We start from the raw sequence: 20,909 nt of genomic DNA, 5'->3' as shown, positions 1-20,909 counted from the left end.
GATAATTTATTAGGTTCATACTCCAATTTGCTTAAGTTGAATGGTCAAATCTTGAGGAAAATCTAGGTTGTTCCACTTACAGTGTGAAAGATATACTACACTAAAGGCTTTAGTTGATACACTAGGAAGATCATGACAATTCAGTGCTGATGATTGTTACTAGTAACTGATGCATTCTATTCTATGTTTGTTACAATTTGGAAAAAGAAAATACAGAATTAACTCCTTTTAGAACACAATGTTTCTTGTCCAGGTATACCAATGATTATGTAAGTATGGATCAATAACAGTTGCCTTATCATTTATTTTTTTCTTCTTAAAATGATGTGCTTACCTTGATGATATATAAGTTGTGTCACCAGGCAGCATCCTCTTTTCGAAAGGAGAAGGGCATGCGAATTAGACGACCAGCTTCAAGTCAAAACAACAAAGGACAATAAGAGGAACAACTCAAGCTAACCATGTCGATTATCTTCTTGGTGTTCACGTAATTTCATCAATACCTGTATAATTTTCACTGTTCATTTGGCTTTTGGAGAACATGGGCTGAGCAAAATATCGATCAAATCAAATTCATCGATCAAAATTGAAAGTTCCATTAGGTAAATTCAAATTTTTAATTTTATAAAAAAATATCAATTAGTTCAAGTTTAGGATTTAAGATATCAATTTACTCGATTAAATCAAATGGAGATCATCGGTGGACTGCTATGTTTATTAGTTGATTGATGTCCCAAATCGCCACTTTAAAATTATGATTTCACGATTCTTCACAATACCTATCAAGAAAGTGCACAATTCCTTCATTTATTAAAATTTTTGGGATCCATTTCAGGATTGGTGTTTGTAGGGGTGTCATCTGATTCATTTAAATAAAAATTTAAAATACTTAAGAATATTCTAATCTAAACACATAATAATAAATCTCGTCTAAATTATCTCCAACTTTAATTTGATATTTTTTCACACCCCTCCGGCTTGGAAACAAAAAAGTTAAAACCTTCATTCAATACAATTTCTTTAAAAAAAAAATTCATCCCTTAATTTACACTCCCTTATAAGTCAATGTATGAGAAAATGTATACATTCACAACATTAATGCTTGTGAAAAATTATAAATTAATAATAAAATTATGAGATTTACAATGTGGGACTAAACTCCTATTCACAATGGAATCTCTTTCATGCATTTTTTTTTTCCATTAATATTTCCAACAAAACATTGAGCTAAGAGAATCGCTGGCATCATAAATGTTGGGATATCATTGTCTTCATGAATCATTGAATAAAATTGTTCTTTCGTGGGAACAAGATTTACAATATATCATTCCGTTGATACTCGAATTCTTAACTACAATAGTTTTGTTCATAATATATAATGGCACTGCTATATGTTCATATCGCAAGAAATTTCTAACAAATGTCAACAGTCCTACAGGATGTGACTTATTACAATGAGTATAGATATATTCTGGTGTCCCATAAGGCCATAACTTCAACTGAAACATGCATGTACAACCCTTATCACCAACATATATAATACAAAGATGAGAAATTTGAACATGCTCATGCTTCCAACAATTTCTGGATATCTTTCTGCAACAGAACAACTCAACTCGTTATTCCTTGGAAATAGCATTAGCTTAGAATTTACTACTTTACTTCAGTGAAAGTGTTCAGAGGATGACCTACCTCTATTTTCAAAGGCGAAGTGGTAGGTGCATATCTGTCGACGACCTTGCCATTCTTGTTCACAAGAAACTTAGTGAAGTTCCACTTTATGGCATCACCAAGTATGCCACCTTGCTGGGATTTCAGAAATTTGTAGAGAGGTTCAGCTTTTTTCCCGTTCACTTCAATCTAATGTGAGATAGAACACATAATAGATATGGATTTTAGGATTTCGAGTTACATAATATTTTGGAGACAGGATGCCAAAATAAAAAAGTAAGCTGATTCAAATCTTGTACCTTGTCGAAGATGGGGAACTCGGCTTTGAATATGGTGCAAGCTACCTCCTGAATCTCTTCATTGCTTCCAGGTTCTTGACTCATGAACTGGTTGCAGGGAAATGCTAAGATCTCAAAACCTATGAACACAATTACAAAGTTGGTACATAAAAATAAGTCGTCAGGGTTCATCTAATAGAGTTGAGAAAATGGATAACTTGAAACCTTGGCCCTTGTATTTTTCATATAAAACGTTCAGCTCCTTGTAGTTGGAGTGAGTCAATCCACTGCATCACCATAAACCATATTAAAACAACAGGTGTTGGATCTGTTTCTCCCCAGAAAAAGTTTTTTTTTAGTTAAGAGGAACATGGAAAACTGAAAAATTGCAAGGTTTTTTTGCTTCCAAGTAGTTTAGGGAGCCTGTGGACAAAAGAAAATAGTAGTGCAATATACCATTTGGAAGCAACATTGACAATGAGAAGAACCTTTCCTCTGTAGCTACTCAGAGTCACATCATTTCCTTTCATATCCTGAGAACAAATCCATCTAAAAAATAAACTAAAAGCCTCCTTGAATAAACTACATCAAATCCATTTAAGAACAGATAGAACAACAGCAAAATTTGAACAGGAGATCGAGACAACACCTTGACTGTGAAATCATAGATGGACTTGGGGTTCTCTGCTGCCATTGCTTCTGAGAGAGTTGATACAAGAGTTCAAAACCAGGAAGGAAAGCAAGTAATGGAGGCCACAAAACAAAACCAACCTTTTATTAATAATCAAGGGAGAGTCTCCAAACAATGTGAACCAGACAGTGCGTCAGGTGAGACTTCTTGGTGCTGCTGGTAATAACGTGTGTTGATTTTGTTTGAAGATTAGATTAGTGATAGTACCTGAGTTGTGCCGGCATCAAATTGTTCCTATATTCTATAGGAAATATTTCTGATGTTGGCTGTCATTTTGTCATTTACTAAGTTTCCATAATATATTTGGATTTCTAGAACTATTGACTTAATCTTTCTGGTACTTTATTCTGCACATGTATAAGTTTGTCAATATGATGACCTCAAGTGGAGAATTGATAACCTCTCAGCAGTCCAGACAAAACTTTCAGATGGAAAATTCCCATAGAACCATTGCTTGGATCGATTAGTTTGACAAGTCGAGCAAATCAGTGAGTGATTGACACTAACAAATATGGATTAGGTGAGGTGGCCCTTCTGGAATCATGAATTTTATAGATTGAATCAACGTCCTATCATGAATTGGTCCGTTTAACAGCATTATATCTTTTTATCGCACTTCGTTACCGTTCTATTGAAGTATCCCAATATGAGAGCAAGAATTTTGAGATGAACAACTCGAGTTGTTGGGAGGGTGTAGAGCTTGGTTTAGTCCCAAAAATAGTGCTTTTTATTAACAGTCTTTGCATAAGAATGGTTGGATGCTTTTAGCCGAAGAAGAATAAGTGTTGGAGCCCCAATCAGCAAGCCTGCGATGGCCCTTGAGAAGTGGAATTGTATGGTTTAATGAATTCTCCATTCAAGAAGAGATCTAAGTAAACAAAAATTTAAATTCGAAGGTACAAATGAATTGATTATGCATTTTGCCTAGTTGATCCTGACATTCCATTTCAAGACATTCATGATTAAACTTTCATTGAGATCTTAACCAATCAAGCATCTTCTTCGTGTATCATCATCAAGTCTATCATTTTGAGCTGGACCACTAGTGTTTGCGAACTGAACTCTCAAAAGAGATGATCAAGTGATGTCAATTATCACTTACAGAAGATCCCTCTGAAGTGAAGTGGCTAAGGCTATGAATTTGGTCAAAAAGGCTTTGGCAGGTTTGAGCAAACTCTTTCAGTTTGGTCAGCAAAGCAAGGGGATCCAATTTAATTGAACAATTAAGGATAGAATGGAATTCTTGTTTCTTGACCGCACGCTCTGAAGAATGAGACCCAGCTAAAGCAACTGAACTAACTCATCCAGGGCTGCTGCCTAATCGCCTAATCTTCTTTTTTCCCCTTTTGAAACAAAAAGATATCCATTGATGAAGTTTAGTCCACTGATTCATAGTTTCCCTTGGGAGATTTCTCTATGATAGGCTTGTTGTCACTTGTCATGGATCGAATCGATGGTATAGATTCGATGGGATGAAATGGAAATCAATCTACATCATATCATTATCGATTAATCGACTATTCGAGTTGATTTACATTTCGATATCCATCTGACAACTCACAGAGGGACCTTCAAACTTTTATGACAAGTCACAACTCTCTCAAAGATAGGTCAACCCTGTTCCTCCCAAAAGCAATCTCTAAATTAACAAAACCTTCAATCATAAGTCAAGAAAACCAAACCATCGATAACAGAAACTCCATAATTGACCTTCCTCGTCAATTATTTGATGAATCAATAATGGATGCAGAAAATGTAACACCAGCTTCTTGTCCTACTTTTTGCATTAAGTCTAGTATCCATCATTGGCTGGGCCTCCTCTTCATGATCCCCAAGTAAACATATTCAAAGAAATATCACTTTTTCTACAAGAACAAAAAAATCTCTCTGCAATCTTTTGAGCTCCTAAATTTAAGTCTAAAAGTACATCCTCACCTCAGCTGCTCACTTGTTCCCGTTGCCATTCCATGGCCTGCCTTGGCACAGCTAGGCAACTCATAATTTCTCAACTCTCAGCATTTAAGACCTGCCATTATCATTGTACATCTCAACCACCAACCCATAATTCCTACAATCCATGAAGATGTGGCAGCCCCCTGTTCATCCATTACATGTCGACCACCTTCTCCAGAGCTCTCTGTTCCAGTCAATATCTATTTCCCTTATACAACTGGAAGATTTATTCAAGATTCTGTCTGCCTTTCGATCATTGAAAATTGGTCAGCCGATATAACTACTCGAGCTCGATCTAACTACTTCAGTGAAGTTTGAAGTTTGATTATTTTTGTTTCTCCTGCTTTCTTGGGTGGTCGGTTGCTTTCTGTGAATTCTGTGATCTTTAACGACCTCAGAAAGTGCTTCATGGATTGATTCAATTGAGGGAACAAACCGACCAATAAAAATAAGAAGCCACCAGAATCCAAGGCTACCCTTGCCATCGCCAAACAAGCTCATAATTTAATAATTCACGAAACCAAAGAAAGACGACGCAGTTTCAACAACCATGTCTGTCTATATAACTCCCTCTCCTTGGCTTTTGCCCTGGTCATCTATTCCCCATCCATGGCTTCCATGCAAGCTCATTCCTTGCTCCTCCCAATGACTGGTGTTTCCATTATGTCGTCGTCCCTGAGAAAGAGTAGTTTTAAGTCGGAATTGAAGCTCAACGCGAATACAAGGACGACGACGACGACGACGACTGTAAGACCGCGCGACTCAACCCTGGCTGGTGTATGGAGGAAGATCCAAGGGGCCGACGACTGGGCAGACCTGATCAACCCGTTGAGCCCTCTGCTCCGCGAGGAGCTAATTCGATACGGAGAGCTGGTCGCCGCTTGCTACAAGGCATTCGACTTGGACCCTCGCTCGCGTAGGTACTTGAATTGCAAGTACGGCAAGGCTCAAATGCTGGACGAGGTGGGACTCGGCGGGACGGGCTATCAGGTGACCAAGTATATCTACGCGACCCCCGACGTGTGCGCCCCGATACGAGACCGCAGCCGGTGGGTGGGCTACGTGGCGGTGGCCGTCGACGGCGACGCGCGGCGTTGTCTCGGGCGGCGTGATGTGGTGGTGGCGTTCCGTGGCACGGTGACCACCGCCGAGTGGGCCGCCAACATGATGAGCGCGCTTCGGGCTGCGGATTTGGACCCGGCCGAGCCGCGACCCGAGGTTCGGGCCGAGTCGGGTTTTCTCAACCTGTACACGTCCAATGACGGCGCGAACCGGTTCGGCCGGTGGAGCTGTCGGGAACAGCTACTGGGCGAGATCGCCCGGCTCCTCCATGTCTACAGAGACGAGGAGATCAGCATCACATTGGCCGGCCACAGCATGGGTTCCGCCCTGGCGCTGCTGTTGGGGTACGACCTGGCGGAGCTCGGCCTCAACCGGGTCCGGCCCGGCGGAGAGCCAGCGCCGATCACCGTCTACTCCTTCGGCGGGCCGCGGGCTGGGAACACCGGCTTCAAGCGCCGGTGCGACGAGCTCGGAGTCAAGGTGCTGAGGGTGGTCAACGTCAGGGACCCAGTGACGAAGCTTCCGGGGCTGTTGCTCAACGAGAGCTCCGGCGGGCGGCGCGCCGCCGGAGTCGCGTGCTATGCCCACGTCGGCGTCGAGTTGGGACTGGATTTCTTCGACCTACGTAACCCTGCGGCTGTGCATGACCTGCGGACGTATATAACGCTGTTGAAGTGCCCGAAGCATGCGGCGAAGGAGGAAGACGTTAAATTGTTCGACGAAATGATGGAGAAGGCTAGGAAGATGGTGCAGCAACAACGAAGGAAGGTTGTGGGATGGCCATGGCAGGATATGGCAAGGCAGGTAGGAAATTTGGTGCAGACTCTGAGCCTGATCTGAGGCATGCAAACTTCCTCTTTTTTTTTTTAACTATAGAGGAATTGTTTTGTCGACGTTAACTTTTTGTTTGTTTGTTTTGCTTTATACATATCAAGTGTAAATATAATTAATATGAAGAAGATACTCCGATTGGTGGCGAACAATAGTATGCAACCACTCAAAAGGTTGAAAAAAGTGATCGATCTTTGAGATTAGACTGCAGTTTCACTGTTAAACTGATTAAATTTCCAGGCATACTGTTTGTGATTGGAGGAAGAAGAAATCGATCGACTTCATTAGTTGTGGCTCTGATGCGATTGAATTGGACAGAGTAGCAACTTTCTGGATGTGATTGGTGTGGCTGAGGAGTTGTGGATGCTGTAGATGAATACCCTCTTAATCTCTCCCGATCAATTAGAAAAGAAAATAAATATAAAATTCACAGATAATAAAGTTCTAAGTATTCCATATCGTATTTTATCAGTCCAAGAGAAAATGCAGGCCAATCCAAAATGACAAAGACCTGTTGATAGTTAGTAATATAAAACTGAAAAGTGAAATTTCTTTCTTATCTCATCGTTGTCACTTTTGCTCCAACCTGCTTTAACAAGTACGACGCCGACAAATTAAGCTCGAACATTGAAATGGTTATTTAGCTTTGTTTATCTTTTGGATCATGTTACTTCACAAGTGTTGGATAAGATCTATCGAAACTGCTCAAGTTTTTTTTTTTTTTCATTTTCAATCAAATGTGTATAACATGGCGCTGTTACTTCTCGGCTACTTCCATGTTTCTTTTGAACAGAGACCATCTCTTTAAGCAAGCTTCTTCTCTGCTCCTTCCCCTTTTCTTTCAATTTCTTTGATACAATCACTAGATTCTTTTTGCAAGATTAGGCTTATCTACAAAGCCATTCAGAATCTAAGGCTTAAATTACGCTAGCTATTGGATTTGGATGACATTAGCAAAGTTGCTTAAAAGATGCTGCCACATCATATGCTTACACTCGATCAATCTCTATCTCCATCTTCCCAATCTAATCCATTCAACAAGTCTATGTTTTCCGCCTCCTCTTGTTCAGTTAGAATACGCTTCTTGATTGACCAATTTTAAACATTTCCAATCGAACCGATAGATCGCCTCACAAGTAGCATCAACATGTTCGAACAAAAATGTTAATGTAATAGATATGGACGCCTCACAAGACTCAACGAATAAATTCCAAATTCCATACACATAGCAAATTTCAAAAAATATATATATATAAAAAGGGAGTTGAAAGTTAGATGTTGAGAGGCAAAATGAGAGTTGTATAAGTCTAGCTCCATTCCTAGTGTGTATTGGTAATCTTAGTACTTTTGAAGACAATGTCCTATTACGATAAGTAACTGAGGTGTTGTTCTTTGGACAAAACATCAGGCTCTTGAATTTGGATTTAGATAGATATAGACACCCTTGTTTTATTGGAATTATGAGTAAACAAATATTGGTTAAATCAAAATAAACAATCAATCGAATTCGAAAATTTAGTTTGATTAGTTTGAAATATAAATTTTTGTTTAAAGTTATTTCAATTTATTTGGTTCGATCTCGATTCTAATTTTTTTTTGATTTTAGTGATAAATTTCGATCGGTTCAATTTGTCCAAAAGAAAAAGTTCGATTAATTTGGTTTCGATTTATTGGATTGGTTTGATTTTGAACTGTTTGTTAAATCTTAATTGATTTTAGTAGTTATTTTTATTATATATATTTTTTGGTTTTGAATCTTGGAGTAATTATCTGATTTCAATTTCATTTCTCAACAATGGTTTTTTAATTTCATTTTTTATATGTTGTCAGGTGTAAATATTAGAATGTTAACAGGCTGAATGGCCCAGGCCCATTCGTACCACCCTTTTTACCACCAGCCCAGGCCTGAGTGACGTCATGGTCCGTCGCTATTTTTCTATTTTTTTAAAATTAAAAAATTGTATGTCATATCAAGTTTTAAAAACAGACAAAAAGAAATATTTATAAGTTTATAAAAATAATAAATTGGGATTTAAAAAAAATAAAAGAAGCAAAAAATCTAAAATGTCTTTACGTGTTAACATTAAAAAAGAGAGAGAAATTCTGATCGTCCGGAACACGAATATCAAAGCCGAAATCTCACCGTTAAAAGTGATCCTCCTCACGTAACCTGTGGCCGAAAAGCGATAAGATATTTCGGTTCCGCCCCAATCGACCATTTCCCCACGAAGAGAGGAGGAGACTCTTCCTCACTCCCTCCGGCGTTTGCTGCCCAACGCGCCTCCTCCCTTTCCTCCTTCCTCCTCCGTTGCAGGCTCATGGTTTCCCTCTCCACTCTCCCGTCGCTCTTCCCCTGCTGCCTCTCGCGGCGACTCACTGTTCCAAGGACCGCCGTATGGTGCTCACTGGGTTCTCCTCCCGTTCTCTCAGGTTCGCGCGTTCGTGTCCTTCCTTGTCGTCTTTTAATCTGTTGAGTTTCCTTTATTCAACGCCCCAGCTCTCGCGAGACTTGTGACTCAGTCGCCGTAATTTAAAAAAATCGGAACTTTATTTGTCGAGACGATAAGTGGCAAAAATCGGTGCGTCGTTGCTGACGAAAAATACGTGCTTGTGTTAACATTTGCAACGTTTGTTGAAAAAGCTATGATCTTGGTTAATGCCATTTCCTTTCTTCTTGGTTGTTTGCTGTGTGCTATCTTTATTGTGCTATTTGCGTGCTTTGGAATTGTTGGTTTATTAAGAGATCTCCTTACTCCTCCTACGTGGCCGGTTATGTTCGGATTTACTCTGGAAGCTAAATGCTATTGTTAATCTGAGTTAAACATTTTGTCATTTTAATAATGATTTTTGGTTTAATGTATGTTATATCCCTCTTCTGTCAACCAATCACCATAGACGTTAGAACATGATACTCTGCTACGAAGGCATTACTGTGCGGATACACTGTGTTTTTGTTAATGATTAAATTTCTACATTTGTGTTATTTTAGGCGGCAAAGAATCAAAAGTGCCACGTAGAAGACACAGAAGAAATGAGGGTGTGGGGAAGAGTATGGAGGATTCAGTCCAGCGCAAACTTGAACAGTTTTATGAAGGACTAGATGGTCCACCACTCCGGGTTCTCCCAATAGGTGGTTTGGGTGAGATTGGCATGAATTGCATGCTTGTAGGAAACTTTGACCGTTACATCTTGATTGATGCAGGCATCATGTTCCCAGAGTATGTATACATATTTAACAAATGATTACTCAATTTGTAGCTCTTTGGTTGGTATATTTTTTTGGAAAATGCTTTATTGAACACCTTTTATTATTGGTTAAAATTGGTTGTTTGCAATCTATAGAACCATGAGACTCATTCCCCAAACTCTGAAAGATCAAGAAACATGTCCTTGCTTGTACAAATATGTTGAAGAGGGAACCATAGTATGTCCTTCTTCACTTTTGGAATCTCAGGAAATTAAGTTAAATGAATTGAGAATACTTTCTGGGGTGGAACTTCTTCAGGTGTCCCATTTGAAAATTTTGTAAATGCACTTTCATGAGGCACATGCAGTGGCGCGGAACCTTAGAATTATAGTTGCATGAGCACTTGCTAGAAATATCTGCTTAAAAAAAATTTGTTCTTTATTTTTTTTGTATTTGTGCTCCTTTTTCTGCTGGTATTTTTGCTCTGTGAGTCATGTAAGCTTACTGTCATCCTAGCTATGGTGATTGGCATTGTTGATATTTGTACAATTTATGCACCATCTCCATTATTCATATCAGTCCCACTGTTTTCCCCTCATCTTTCGCAAATTCTTTTGCATGATCTGCTTCTCTCTGTATAAACATGTCAAATTTGTTTGAATATTTATAATATATTTTTGGTTTCTATGCATGCCAGCTATGATGAGTTTGGAGTTCAAAAGATTGTACCTGATACAACATTCATCAGAAGATGGAGTCATAAGATTGAAGCAGTTATTATAACGCATGGCCACGAGGATCATATTGGTGCATTGCCATGGGTAATCTTTCTATATCATCTTGATTTTTTTTTTTAATTTTATATTGGACCAATGTGATGTTCTTCTTATAATATTTCAAGGGGATTGTTTGGAATAGGCAACTATTTTTGTTCTTTATAATGATTGAAAAATATGTTTTTCATTGTTTCACATTGCCAAGTTCCTATGTGTCAGTGTCCACCTTTCCTGGTTCTCATTTAAGTTAATTTTTACATGGCTTTTCAGAATGCTGACCCTGCCTTTGTAGAATAAGCTAAGTTAATCAAACAACAACAACCCAGCCTTATCCCACTAGGTGGGGTTAGCAAGCTAAGTTAATCAAACAAAAAAGGAAAAACAAATTGTGTATTTACCTTCTCCTATAACATATTTACCTATTCTTTTCAAAATAGGATTCAAAAGTTCAAGCTCAAATCAGATACCAACATACCTAACATGAAATATGCAGCATTTTCATAATCTGTTAAGAATTCTCAAGAAAAGGTATATCTTATAGAGGCCAAGTATGGATACTTTCATACCAAGCTAATACTAAATTTTATATGGAATAGGAGGGAGAGTAGAATGCCTAATATTGTTTTATTTTGATGTTTTGCTATTCCATGTGTTGATCATGGTGACAGCATCTCTATCACCTATCTGCATTTTGTGCAAGTAAATGCTGAATTCATACTGATGGGTGACTGATCTGGTTAGTAGTGTATTCTTCAGATTATTTATTTGCTTCGAATTATTTCTTTCTTTTAGGTTCAGGTTGGGAGATGTTTTTCCCTTCAAACAACAGTCTGCTTTTTAGATTTATTTATTTATTTTTGAAGTTGTGCTCTTCATTTGTGTAACTTATGTTACCTGCATCCACATCATGAAACAGCTGTGCTCCTTAGAAATGCCCATAAAAAATTTGTTGTTTTTGAAGATGGATCCTTTTTTCTGCATCTTTTGAAATTAGATATAGCTTCAACTCTTTAGCAAAAGTTGTCTAGACATCAAAATGCCATCTATTTGTCTGATAAATTTTGCTTTTCTGGGGCATGCTCACAGGTTATTCCAGCTCTGGATTCCCACACTCCAATATTTACTTCATCCTTCACAATGGAGGTAGGAATATCAAATTTTACTTTTTAGGTATAGTCATAGGATATAAAGCGAAGGACTTCTAAGTTCTATTTTCTTACAAATAATAAATTAATTAGTATCTCAAACTTATTGATATGCATTAATATCATCTGGACACCTCAATTTGTCACATATGCCAGTTTATCTCAAACAAGTTCTGGATTTGAGATGTTTCTCCTTTCCAGTGCATTCTGGTTCTGGATTGCAGCATGGTTGTTGAAAATTGCATTTTCCCCTTTTTTGTGCAACATGGTTTATGGTTGGGAAGACTCTATAATTTCCTATTTGTGCATGGTTTTGGAGTTCTTTGGACAATTGTAATTCCTGTCTAATATGCATTACCTATGTATACCTCATCTCTTTTGATTGAAGTGCTTAATTCCTCAATGGTATATGTGCATTTTCCCTTGTGGCTCATCCTCTATCTGGATCTTTCTTGCTTATTATTTTTTAAAACTTTCTTTGGCACCCTGCTTAATTTAAGTGTCCTGCCCTTGAGCAGCTAATCAAAAGGCGCCTGAAAGAGTTTGGAATTTTTATTCCATCAAGGCTTAAGGAATTTAAGGTGAGAAGAAAATTTCATGCTGGTCCATTTGAAGTGGAACCCATCCGAGTAACCCATTCAATCCCTGATTGTTGTGGGTTGGTGCTCCGCTGCAGTGATGGTACAATATTTCATACTGGTGACTGGAAGGTAAAACATCTACGATTAGTTCCATTTTATTTTATGTTTTTATAAGTACTATTTCTTTTGGTGGCTAAGAGGGCGACTGATTTTATAGATCGATGAGTCACCACTAGATGGCAAAATTTTTGATCGTGAGGCTTTGGAGCGGCTTTCTAAAGAAGGCGTGACTTTGGTAACTATGCTAGTGCACTTCTAAATTTTATGCTCTTTTTTCTGCCTGCAATATTTTACTACAGACTGTAAGAATGACCAATCATGTCCCGTTCTTTGTTCATTATCATCATAATCATAAATCTTCCCAATTATTTAGGACCTGCTACATGAATATTGAGCTCTATGCAACAGCTATATCACTAGCAGAAGTCATCCTCTTGCTATGTTACCAGATGCATATGTCTTTCCTTGATGTTGCAGTCATTGCTGATAGCTTATAGACATAGTTTTCTTTTTGGATTAACATTCTTGCAAAGCAAAGTTGCTGCCGTGTGACTTGGTGGTCACGGGTTCGAGTGCAGAAATAGCTTTTTGCAATGCAGGGTAAGGTTGCATACAATAGACTCTTCCCTAGGACTCTGCATTAACGGGAGCTTCATGCAACAAGATACCCATATTCTTGCAAAGAAAATTTATTTTGACACTGGTTGATGGGTACTTTGCCCCAGATGATATGTTATTGATTATAATTTTCATGTATTCAGTTCTGATTCCTAACTCTGTTGTAATTGGTATTAGGTAATCTTGTAGAATTCTATATAAAGGGGAACCTTAGTTCTTATGTTACTCATGTTTCTACTTGGTTGTATATATTGTCAAATTAATCCGGAATCCTGATTACCACCTTTGGGTGTGGTAAAACTGTATTTTACCAGACTTCATGTATTCACTAATAAACTTGTCATGAAAAAATTGGGTGCCCATTTGGATCTTAATTTTTGTATTCCAGATTACCATGCAAAATTAGTTGTTAATGCACCAGGTAGCTCCTGTTGATACTCTAAACTATGACTTGTTCAATTGTGCATGATTTTCTCTATGCGCCATAGCCTCAAGGGCCAACATCAGCCTTCATACATCAAAGTCAGGGTTCAATTCTGATAAAATGTTGGGCAGCTGTTCCTATCTATAATTCTTGCTATTCTATTGATTATGAAAGAAAATATCGTCTTTCTGGATACTACAGTGGTTACTTATTTTGCCCTGCACTATATTTTTCTGGATCTTTTGACAAGTTTTGGATTGAAGAATGAAGCAGTAAACCCACTCCTTTGCAGATGATGAGTGACTCAACTAATGTACTATCGCCTGGAAGATCTATTAGTGAGACTGTTGTGGCAGATGCACTATTGCGCTATATTTCAGAGGCAAAAGGAAGAGTTATAACGACACAATTTGCTTCTAACATACATCGTCTTGGAAGTGTGAAAGCTGCTGCTGATTTAACTGGACGGAAAATGGTAAGCTGCTCTTTGTTTATTATTTTCTTTTATTTTTCTGACGAGCAATATCTTCAAAATGCAAAGTAATACTATCATATTCAGTTCTCTAATTAATCAATCAACAGGTGTTAGTTGGCATGTCTCTGAGAACTTACTTGGATGCTGCATTCAAGGATGGAAAAGCACCAATAGATCCTTCTACCTTGGTAAGAATAATATTCTTGGGTTTTATACAACTTACAAGCTAAGGAATTGTTAATTGCAACTAGCCAACTAGGATTGTGAATTGTTGAAATTTCTCTATTCTAAACTTGCATGGGGCTTGTAGGATGTTGTAAATAATACTCTATAGTCAAGCAGTCTCAATCATTTTTAAACAGATAACATTATTCTAATATCAAATAATAGCCTCTCTTGATACACGTATGTAATTTACATTCTTTGATGATCTCACTGGTGGTACATTATTGAACATGGAGTGGTTAAATATGTGGATCCTGTTAATAAACAATGGGAAAACAAAAAATAGCTGTTATTATATGCATTTATTTGTGAAGCTCTGAATGTATGCTTTTTTCTATATTAGCAGCACAAGAAAGTACCATGCAGAGAAATCAAAATTTCTCTTGTTTTCATGGAAGGAGGAAAAAAAAAAAAAGGCTTGATAGTATAAGATATTTCCTGTGGGATTTTTGCTGCTCAGGACTTATTAAATGATCATGTTTTTTTTTCTTTAAGAAAAAAAATTGAATGTTTTTATCCTGGCAAATTCTTTTATAGGTGAAAATAGAGGATATTGATGCTTATGCTCCAAAAGATTTGTTGATTGTTACAACTGGTTCTCAGGTAAGATTGTCCCACCCTCTATCAGGAAGCTGATTTGCATGATTCTTGTGGATACGCTACAGTGCATATTTTTCTAGCATTGTATAGCAGGCATGTGAATGCATTGATCACTGTGTCAGGCAGAACCGCGAGCTGCACTAAATCTTGCTTCCTTTGGAGGTAGTCACTCTGTCAAACTTGGAAAAGATGATTTGGTTCTATATTCTGCTAAGGTAACTCTGCTGTAATGCCCACATATGATGACTTCTTTTTGACTAGTGTTCAAATACATTGTCTTGGGTCCCAATTCTAAGCCTTTAAATCATCCCTGTCCTTGACCTTATAATATGCCTGCATATTCCCTCTTTTAACATGATTTGACGTCCCTAATTGTAGAAAAAAGATGTAGAAAACTAAAGCTATCCAACACAGTCAAGTCATGCAACTTCATTTCTTGGAACAGTTTGAGAAGGCATTGTAATTCACTGATTATTTATTATTGATATGGTATTGTGTTAGATTTTGCTCCTCCAAGTCTCTCTCTGTACTGCTTAACAGGGTACCAGTTTAGGTCTAGGCGTAGATTATATGAGGAAGTCAGTGGTAATTGTGGTTTTAGATTGTTTACAATTCCTTATCTGAATTCTTCATCTAGCAAGAACACGTGCATAGAAAATTTCACCCTGAGATTTATTTAATTTACTTTGAGAAATATTTCCATGCCCATATTAATGTGTTGGAATCATTGGTATTAACAATCATTAGAGTAAGCTTTGAAATCTTGTTTCAAGTTGGAGTTCCAATCCTTGGCTAGAACGAGACAATTTTGTGTTGTATCAGAGCGTGCAGGGATGTGGTGCTGGAGGCATCAAGGAGAAGAAAAAGGAAAAAGATTAGGAGGAAATGGGAGAAGGGAGGGAAGTCCCTTTACCTTTTAAACATTAACCTTTTCCCCAATAATCCCTATTCTGCACACTTAATAACCCAAGAAGACTCACAAAGTACAACAATTTGCTTGTCAAAATTCATTAGACAACTTTAAACCAAACATGATAGCCAGCAGCTCACCATACAGAAGGGGTTCTCACCATTCTGCTATAGCTAAGATCCAACAGAAGGATCAATTATCACACACCTAATTGCAGCTATTGATAATTCAGATAGGCCATGCTACATCACAAAACACCTGCAATGAATCACCGTTGTCCAGCAAGGATGTCTCCTGAATTCTACACTCCAGCTTTGATCCTCTGAACAAGCTCCTTTGAATTGTGCCACTGTCCTTCCTCATGTTTCAAGCAAATTTCTATTCTACCAAATGTTAACCCACTGCCAACCATGCTCTCATGAGTGCAACAGTCTCTGTCAGAATCAACACCTTCCTCAGGCTATTTGCCTTTCTCTCATTTACTCCTAAACTGAAAATTTCATTATCTTAGCTGCTGAATACAATCCCACACTTCCACTGCAAAGAGGCGTTCATAAACAAGCGTCTGTTACTCTACAATTGAAGCATATGTAAGTATGAAGTGTTGAACATCAACATCTTGTTAATGTTGAGCATTGATGGAACACAATACCAAACTCCTTAAATGAAAGGTTGAGAGTTTTGTACATTGGGTTTTTCACGTTTGTGCAATTCTTGGCCAGTCCATTCCAACAATAGGATGACCTAGGTTTTTCTAGAGGGTGATTTAGGCTGATTATTTTTTAATAATGTTACACTTTATTCTTATAATCCTTCTGCAATCCAATAATAAAAAATTTCAGTGTTCTTCTTTTAAAAAAAATCTTGTAAATCGAAAAGGAAAATTAAAAGAACATTTTCAGCTTCGAATGGGCGACTTCATGCAATAAAATTTATTATTAGGAAAATTTTCAAATCAAACACAGAGTATATTTTTTCAACACAAGACCTTGCATTGTTCACGCTTTCTTAAGTCTGAAAATTTAATTAGTTAAAATGATTAATATCTCTTTTGTTCAATGAAAAATAAGGGTCTTGATCAGAAAAAGGTATTTTTGTTCCTTGGTTTATTTGAATGAGCTTAGAATTTCTAGGATGTTTGAGTTTGAGATTTTCTTCATTTTTTTATTAGCTTCTCCAGTTTGGTGTTTTGTTCTCTTCTTGGCAGATGTTTTTTCCTGGTCCGTGCTATTGATGAATGTCAGATGCCTTATTATACATAGAATTCAATAGTGGATTACCTATTCTAAACAGTTAGTACTCATGGTTTGTTGTCATTGCACTCTATTTGTTTGACAACCAATTTTTTATTTTGGGTCATGTGAAACTTTAATCTTTGAGTTGCATGCGTTCATTCTATTACATGACAGAGAGAATTAAGGAATATATGTCTTTACTCTTTTCTTTACTTCAGTGTTCATATTGCTGGTTGAAAAAATGTTTAGGTTGTAAGGAACCATTCTTTTCAGTCTCCATTTTTTTAGAGAATTTTCTTGTCACATTAGTGAGCTCATGTAGCTCATTTGCATTTCCTTAGTGTATTTCTAGCTGCCTGATTTTTTCTGTATATTATATTTGTGTGTTAATATCATCATCACCATGCTTGCTTGTATAATTTTGAAAGTGTTTCATGTGCGCTTGTAGGTAATTCCTGGAAATGAGACTCGTGTGATGAAGATGCTCAACCGTATAACAGAGCTCGGACCCACAATTATGATGGGAAAAAATGCTGGAATTCATACATCTGGTCATGCCTATCGTGAAGAATTGGTATCTCTATCTCTTCTATCTCTTTATTTGTTTGTTTGGCCGTTAACTCTTGCCTCATGCAATTAAACTACCAGCTTGTAGGTGAATCTGATATAACTGTTTCCTTAATTGTAGGAGGAAGTTCTTAAGATTGTGAAGCCTCAACATTTTCTACCCATTCATGGGGAGCTCTTGTTTTTGAAAGAGCATGAATTACTGGGAAAATCCACTGGAATACGGCATACCACTGTAAGTCATTCAGTATTTCACCAAATTTATGTAAATAACAGTGAACTATTCTGGGTTGTACTTGAGGGTATCTTATCAGGCAAGCATTTGATATCAGAATCAGACCTTTTGGGATGTCTTATTAAACAAGCTTTTGATGAATTAGTAGCTGCTCTTTTTTTATTGCAGGTAATAAAGAATGGTGAGATGCTTGGCGTTTCACATTTAAGAAATAGGCGAGTTTTGTCTAATGGTTTTTCTCCATTGGGAAAGGAGGCGTTGGAGGTTTGCCATCCAACCTCGTCTTTATGTTGTGACGTCCTTTGGTTTGTAGTAATGCTCTTGGTCCATGGCAGTTGATGTATAGTGATGGTGATAAAGCATTTGGAACATCATCTGAACTCTGCATTGACGAGAGATTACGAATCGCATCAGATGGTATCATTGTTGTCAGGTATCCAATTAATTTAAATCTCAATACTATTGTTTTCAGATATCATTGTTGGTGGTTTGCGAATTGTTTGTATTTGTAGAAGGTTTTCCTACATTTGCATTGATTTTTTTATCAATGAAGTTCACAGCCTAACGACGCGGGCTATTCTATTTGTGCTGTATTTCAAGCTGAACTACTTTTGCATCACTTTCATTATTTGTCCAGCAATAACGAAACTATCTGGATACTGTTATGGATAATGCTATATTAAACATATACTGTTACATTTTTAATCAGCATGGAGATTTTACGGCCTGAATATGTGAATGGTTCATCACAACCATGTTTGAAAGGCAAGATAAGAATCACGACACGTTGCTTATGGTTAGATAAAGGAAAACTTCTGGATGCTCTTTATAAAGCTGCACATGCTGCACTATCAAGCTGTCCTGTGAATTGCCCACTGACACACATGGAACGGCTTGTATCTGAAGTCCTGAGGAAGATTGTAAGAAAATACAGCAGCAAAAGGCCTGAAGTTATTGCAATTGCAGTTGAGAACACTGCTGGCGTCCTAACTGAAGAATTTCAGAAGAAGTTATCTGGAAAGTCTCATGGGGGTTTTGGATTATTTGGTCATTCACATGGGCCACGTGTGACTAAGCAGTCAAGCACACTCTCAGATGAAGATACTATTTCGATTCCATCTAGCAGGCAGTTTGATGAAGATAGGGATTCTACCATGACAAAGGACAACCTTGTAGCAGAGTCTTCTGAAGGTAGCATCCCTCCTAATCTGGCAATTCCTTTTTTCCTTTTATAGTTTGTGATCTATAGGTACATTTACCACCAGACTACAGGGGAGATATATTTCTCCCTTTTTTATCTGCAAAAGGTTCTTTTGGCGAATGTAGTTTGTAACTTAGTTGGTAGGTTTAGCACTGGATCATATGTAATCCTTATCCATTAGCATTCTTGCAATTTTTACGCGTACACATGACCTTGCTGATCATATTTTATCTCTCTTCATATAGAGGAGGACTTGGATGTCGACCAGCCACTAGCTGAGGTTGAAACTACATTTTCCAACTTCGAATCTGCTTACAGATCCTCAGAAATGGAGATTAATGAACTTGTCAAAGTCTCATCACCTGTCGAAGTGACAAAAGAAAATGGGAACGCCTTGGAAGAAAATCTGGATAGTAACAAACATGGAACAGCTGATAGCAAGGGGTCTAGCAAATTGTTAAAAGCGAAGAAATCTTTGAAACGTAACAAATGGAAGCCTGAAGAGGTTAAAAGACTGATAAAGTTGCGTGCTGGAATGGATAGCAAATTCCAAACTGTTAAAGCTAGAATGATTCTGTGGGAAGAAATATCTGCTGATATGTTGAACCATGGAATAAATAGGACTCCGGCACAATGCAAGTCTCTTTGGACATCCCTTGTTCAGAAATATGAGGTACCATTTTTTCTCATTTAAATTTTGCTGTCTATATTGGTATTAATTTCTATTCTAGTTCATGGGACCAAAATCATCTGCTATAATACTGGTACCAATGCCTCTACCAAGCATGCTTCGATTTTGATTCAGGATGCAATCATACATTAGGAGAATGGAAGATAAAAGATAATTATTCAATCAATTAAAAGCCTTGCATTGAGCTAAATGCAGTCATAAGATTCATATAGACAATCCAATTAGCAAACAAGGCTTGATGTTGATAACGATGAGTTTTGTTTTTGGTTGATGAGAAAGGAGACTTATTGCGCTTGCAAGACTTCACGAGAGATTGACGTGTGATATGTAATACCCCAGCTACATTCAATCATGATCGTGGTCGCCAAGCCATGATTGACCCAACTATTTGGGGTTGGATGTATGGTATCTTTCCACTGAGCTTTGAGCTTTATGCAAGGCTATATGACTAATAAAATGTAAATTGATTTAATTATTTTTCATTACATTGACTAAAGTGTTCTAGACCAAAAATAATTGGCAGTAACTGGAGAACCTGCCAATCATGCAAAACTCTCATCTAAGTGTTAAAAGTAATTTTAGGTTCTAAGGATCATAATAGCAATTTATTCTGTCATTGTCTGCTCTTTGTAGCCTTGATCCTTGCATTTGTGAAATCTTTTTTCTCGCTCAAGATACCATTCCTCTGCAGGAAAGTAGAAGTAATGAAAAGAGTAAAAAGACCTGGCCCTACTTCACCACCATGGATAAAGCTCTTTCAGCTGGTGGGCAAGTAAGAAAATGAGACACTAAACTGGGAAACTTCTGTTTCATCGATCAGATAAGTGTGCGCGTCATGGAGAAGAGGCACGACAAACAATTATTCAACTCGGGCACCTAATATATCCGTGCAGATGCCGCTGCTGGAAAGGTTGTAAGGGTGAATCATTCATTTTATCAGGGCCCCAAGTTCTTCCAGTCATGCTTCTAGGGTGGGGAGAAAGGGAAGGCTTTGACATTGCCAGGATTTTGTTGTGAATGGCATTGTCCATTAGAAAGCTATTCTGGCAAGTGGCAACTCCATTACATATAAACTTCTTTTTATTTTTTTTGCTGTGACTGTTCCTTAGTTTATTTGCGATAGATTTTATGGAAAATTCAGTTTGTTTCGTCAAGATTCAGGCTTTCAAAAACATCAGTTACGATATTAGGCCATCAAGATTTTGTAAAATTTTCTGAAATTAGATTTGTTAATTAATAGCTGATGTCATGCGACAGACATTAAATGTGAGATCAAATTTGCAAATTTTTGCATGTCAACTACTTAATTTGATTGCTGTTTGATATCGTCGATTGATGGCATCTTGGATGGAAGGATACTACTGCAAGTTCAGTAGGAGCAAAAAGAAAGGTTCTTTTAGATCTTCATGTGTGTTTCAGCTGCTATCACTCAACCAAGTCTATTTCCACCCCAGATTTGGCAAATTTATCGATACATCATTTGTGGGAGGAAT

General features: G+C 37.6%; 3 protein-coding genes across 3 annotated transcripts; 2 read left to right on the top strand and 1 right to left on the bottom strand.

Moving 5' to 3' along the window:
* Positions 1-1,260: 1,260 nt before the first annotated feature.
* On the bottom strand, positions 1,261-2,693 carry LOC141838833 (putative glutathione peroxidase 2). Its single transcript, XM_074726423.1, has 6 exons — positions 2,599-2,693; positions 2,406-2,482; positions 2,175-2,236; positions 1,971-2,089; positions 1,693-1,860; positions 1,261-1,596 (listed from the first exon to the last, which is right to left on the bottom strand). The coding sequence occupies exons 1-6, from the start codon at positions 2,641-2,643 to the stop codon at positions 1,567-1,569; spliced, it is 501 nt and encodes a 166-aa protein (XP_074582524.1). The 5' UTR covers positions 2,644-2,693; the 3' UTR covers positions 1,261-1,566.
* A 2,509-nt stretch (positions 2,694-5,202) lies between these two features.
* Positions 5,203-6,495, top strand: LOC141837391 (phospholipase A1 EG1, chloroplastic/mitochondrial-like). Its single transcript, XM_074724803.1, has one exon. The coding sequence runs from the start codon at positions 5,203-5,205 to the stop codon at positions 6,493-6,495; it is 1,293 nt and encodes a 430-aa protein (XP_074580904.1).
* Positions 6,496-8,729: 2,234 nt separating this feature from the next.
* Positions 8,730-20,649, top strand: LOC141837553 (ribonuclease J). Its single transcript, XM_074724928.1, has 17 exons — positions 8,730-8,916; positions 9,476-9,704; positions 10,371-10,494; positions 11,536-11,592; positions 12,113-12,304; positions 12,393-12,470; positions 13,570-13,752; positions 13,860-13,940; positions 14,515-14,580; positions 14,700-14,792; positions 17,171-17,296; positions 17,411-17,524; positions 17,693-17,788; positions 17,860-17,957; positions 18,234-18,715; positions 18,971-19,398; positions 20,108-20,649. Exons 1-17 carry the CDS (start codon positions 8,805-8,807, stop codon positions 20,198-20,200), a joined length of 2,652 nt encoding a protein of 883 aa, XP_074581029.1. The 5' UTR covers positions 8,730-8,804; the 3' UTR covers positions 20,201-20,649.
* The last annotated feature ends 260 nt before the right edge of the window (positions 20,650-20,909 follow it).

This window comes from Curcuma longa, chromosome 11 (assembly GCF_044706935.1).
Source record: "Curcuma longa cultivar G26 ecotype Majalengka, Jawa Barat chromosome 11, ITB_CL_G26_1.1, whole genome shotgun sequence".
NCBI lineage: Eukaryota > Viridiplantae > Streptophyta > Magnoliopsida > Zingiberales > Zingiberaceae > Curcuma > Curcuma longa.
This window is presented reverse-complemented; position numbering and strand designations above follow the sequence as displayed.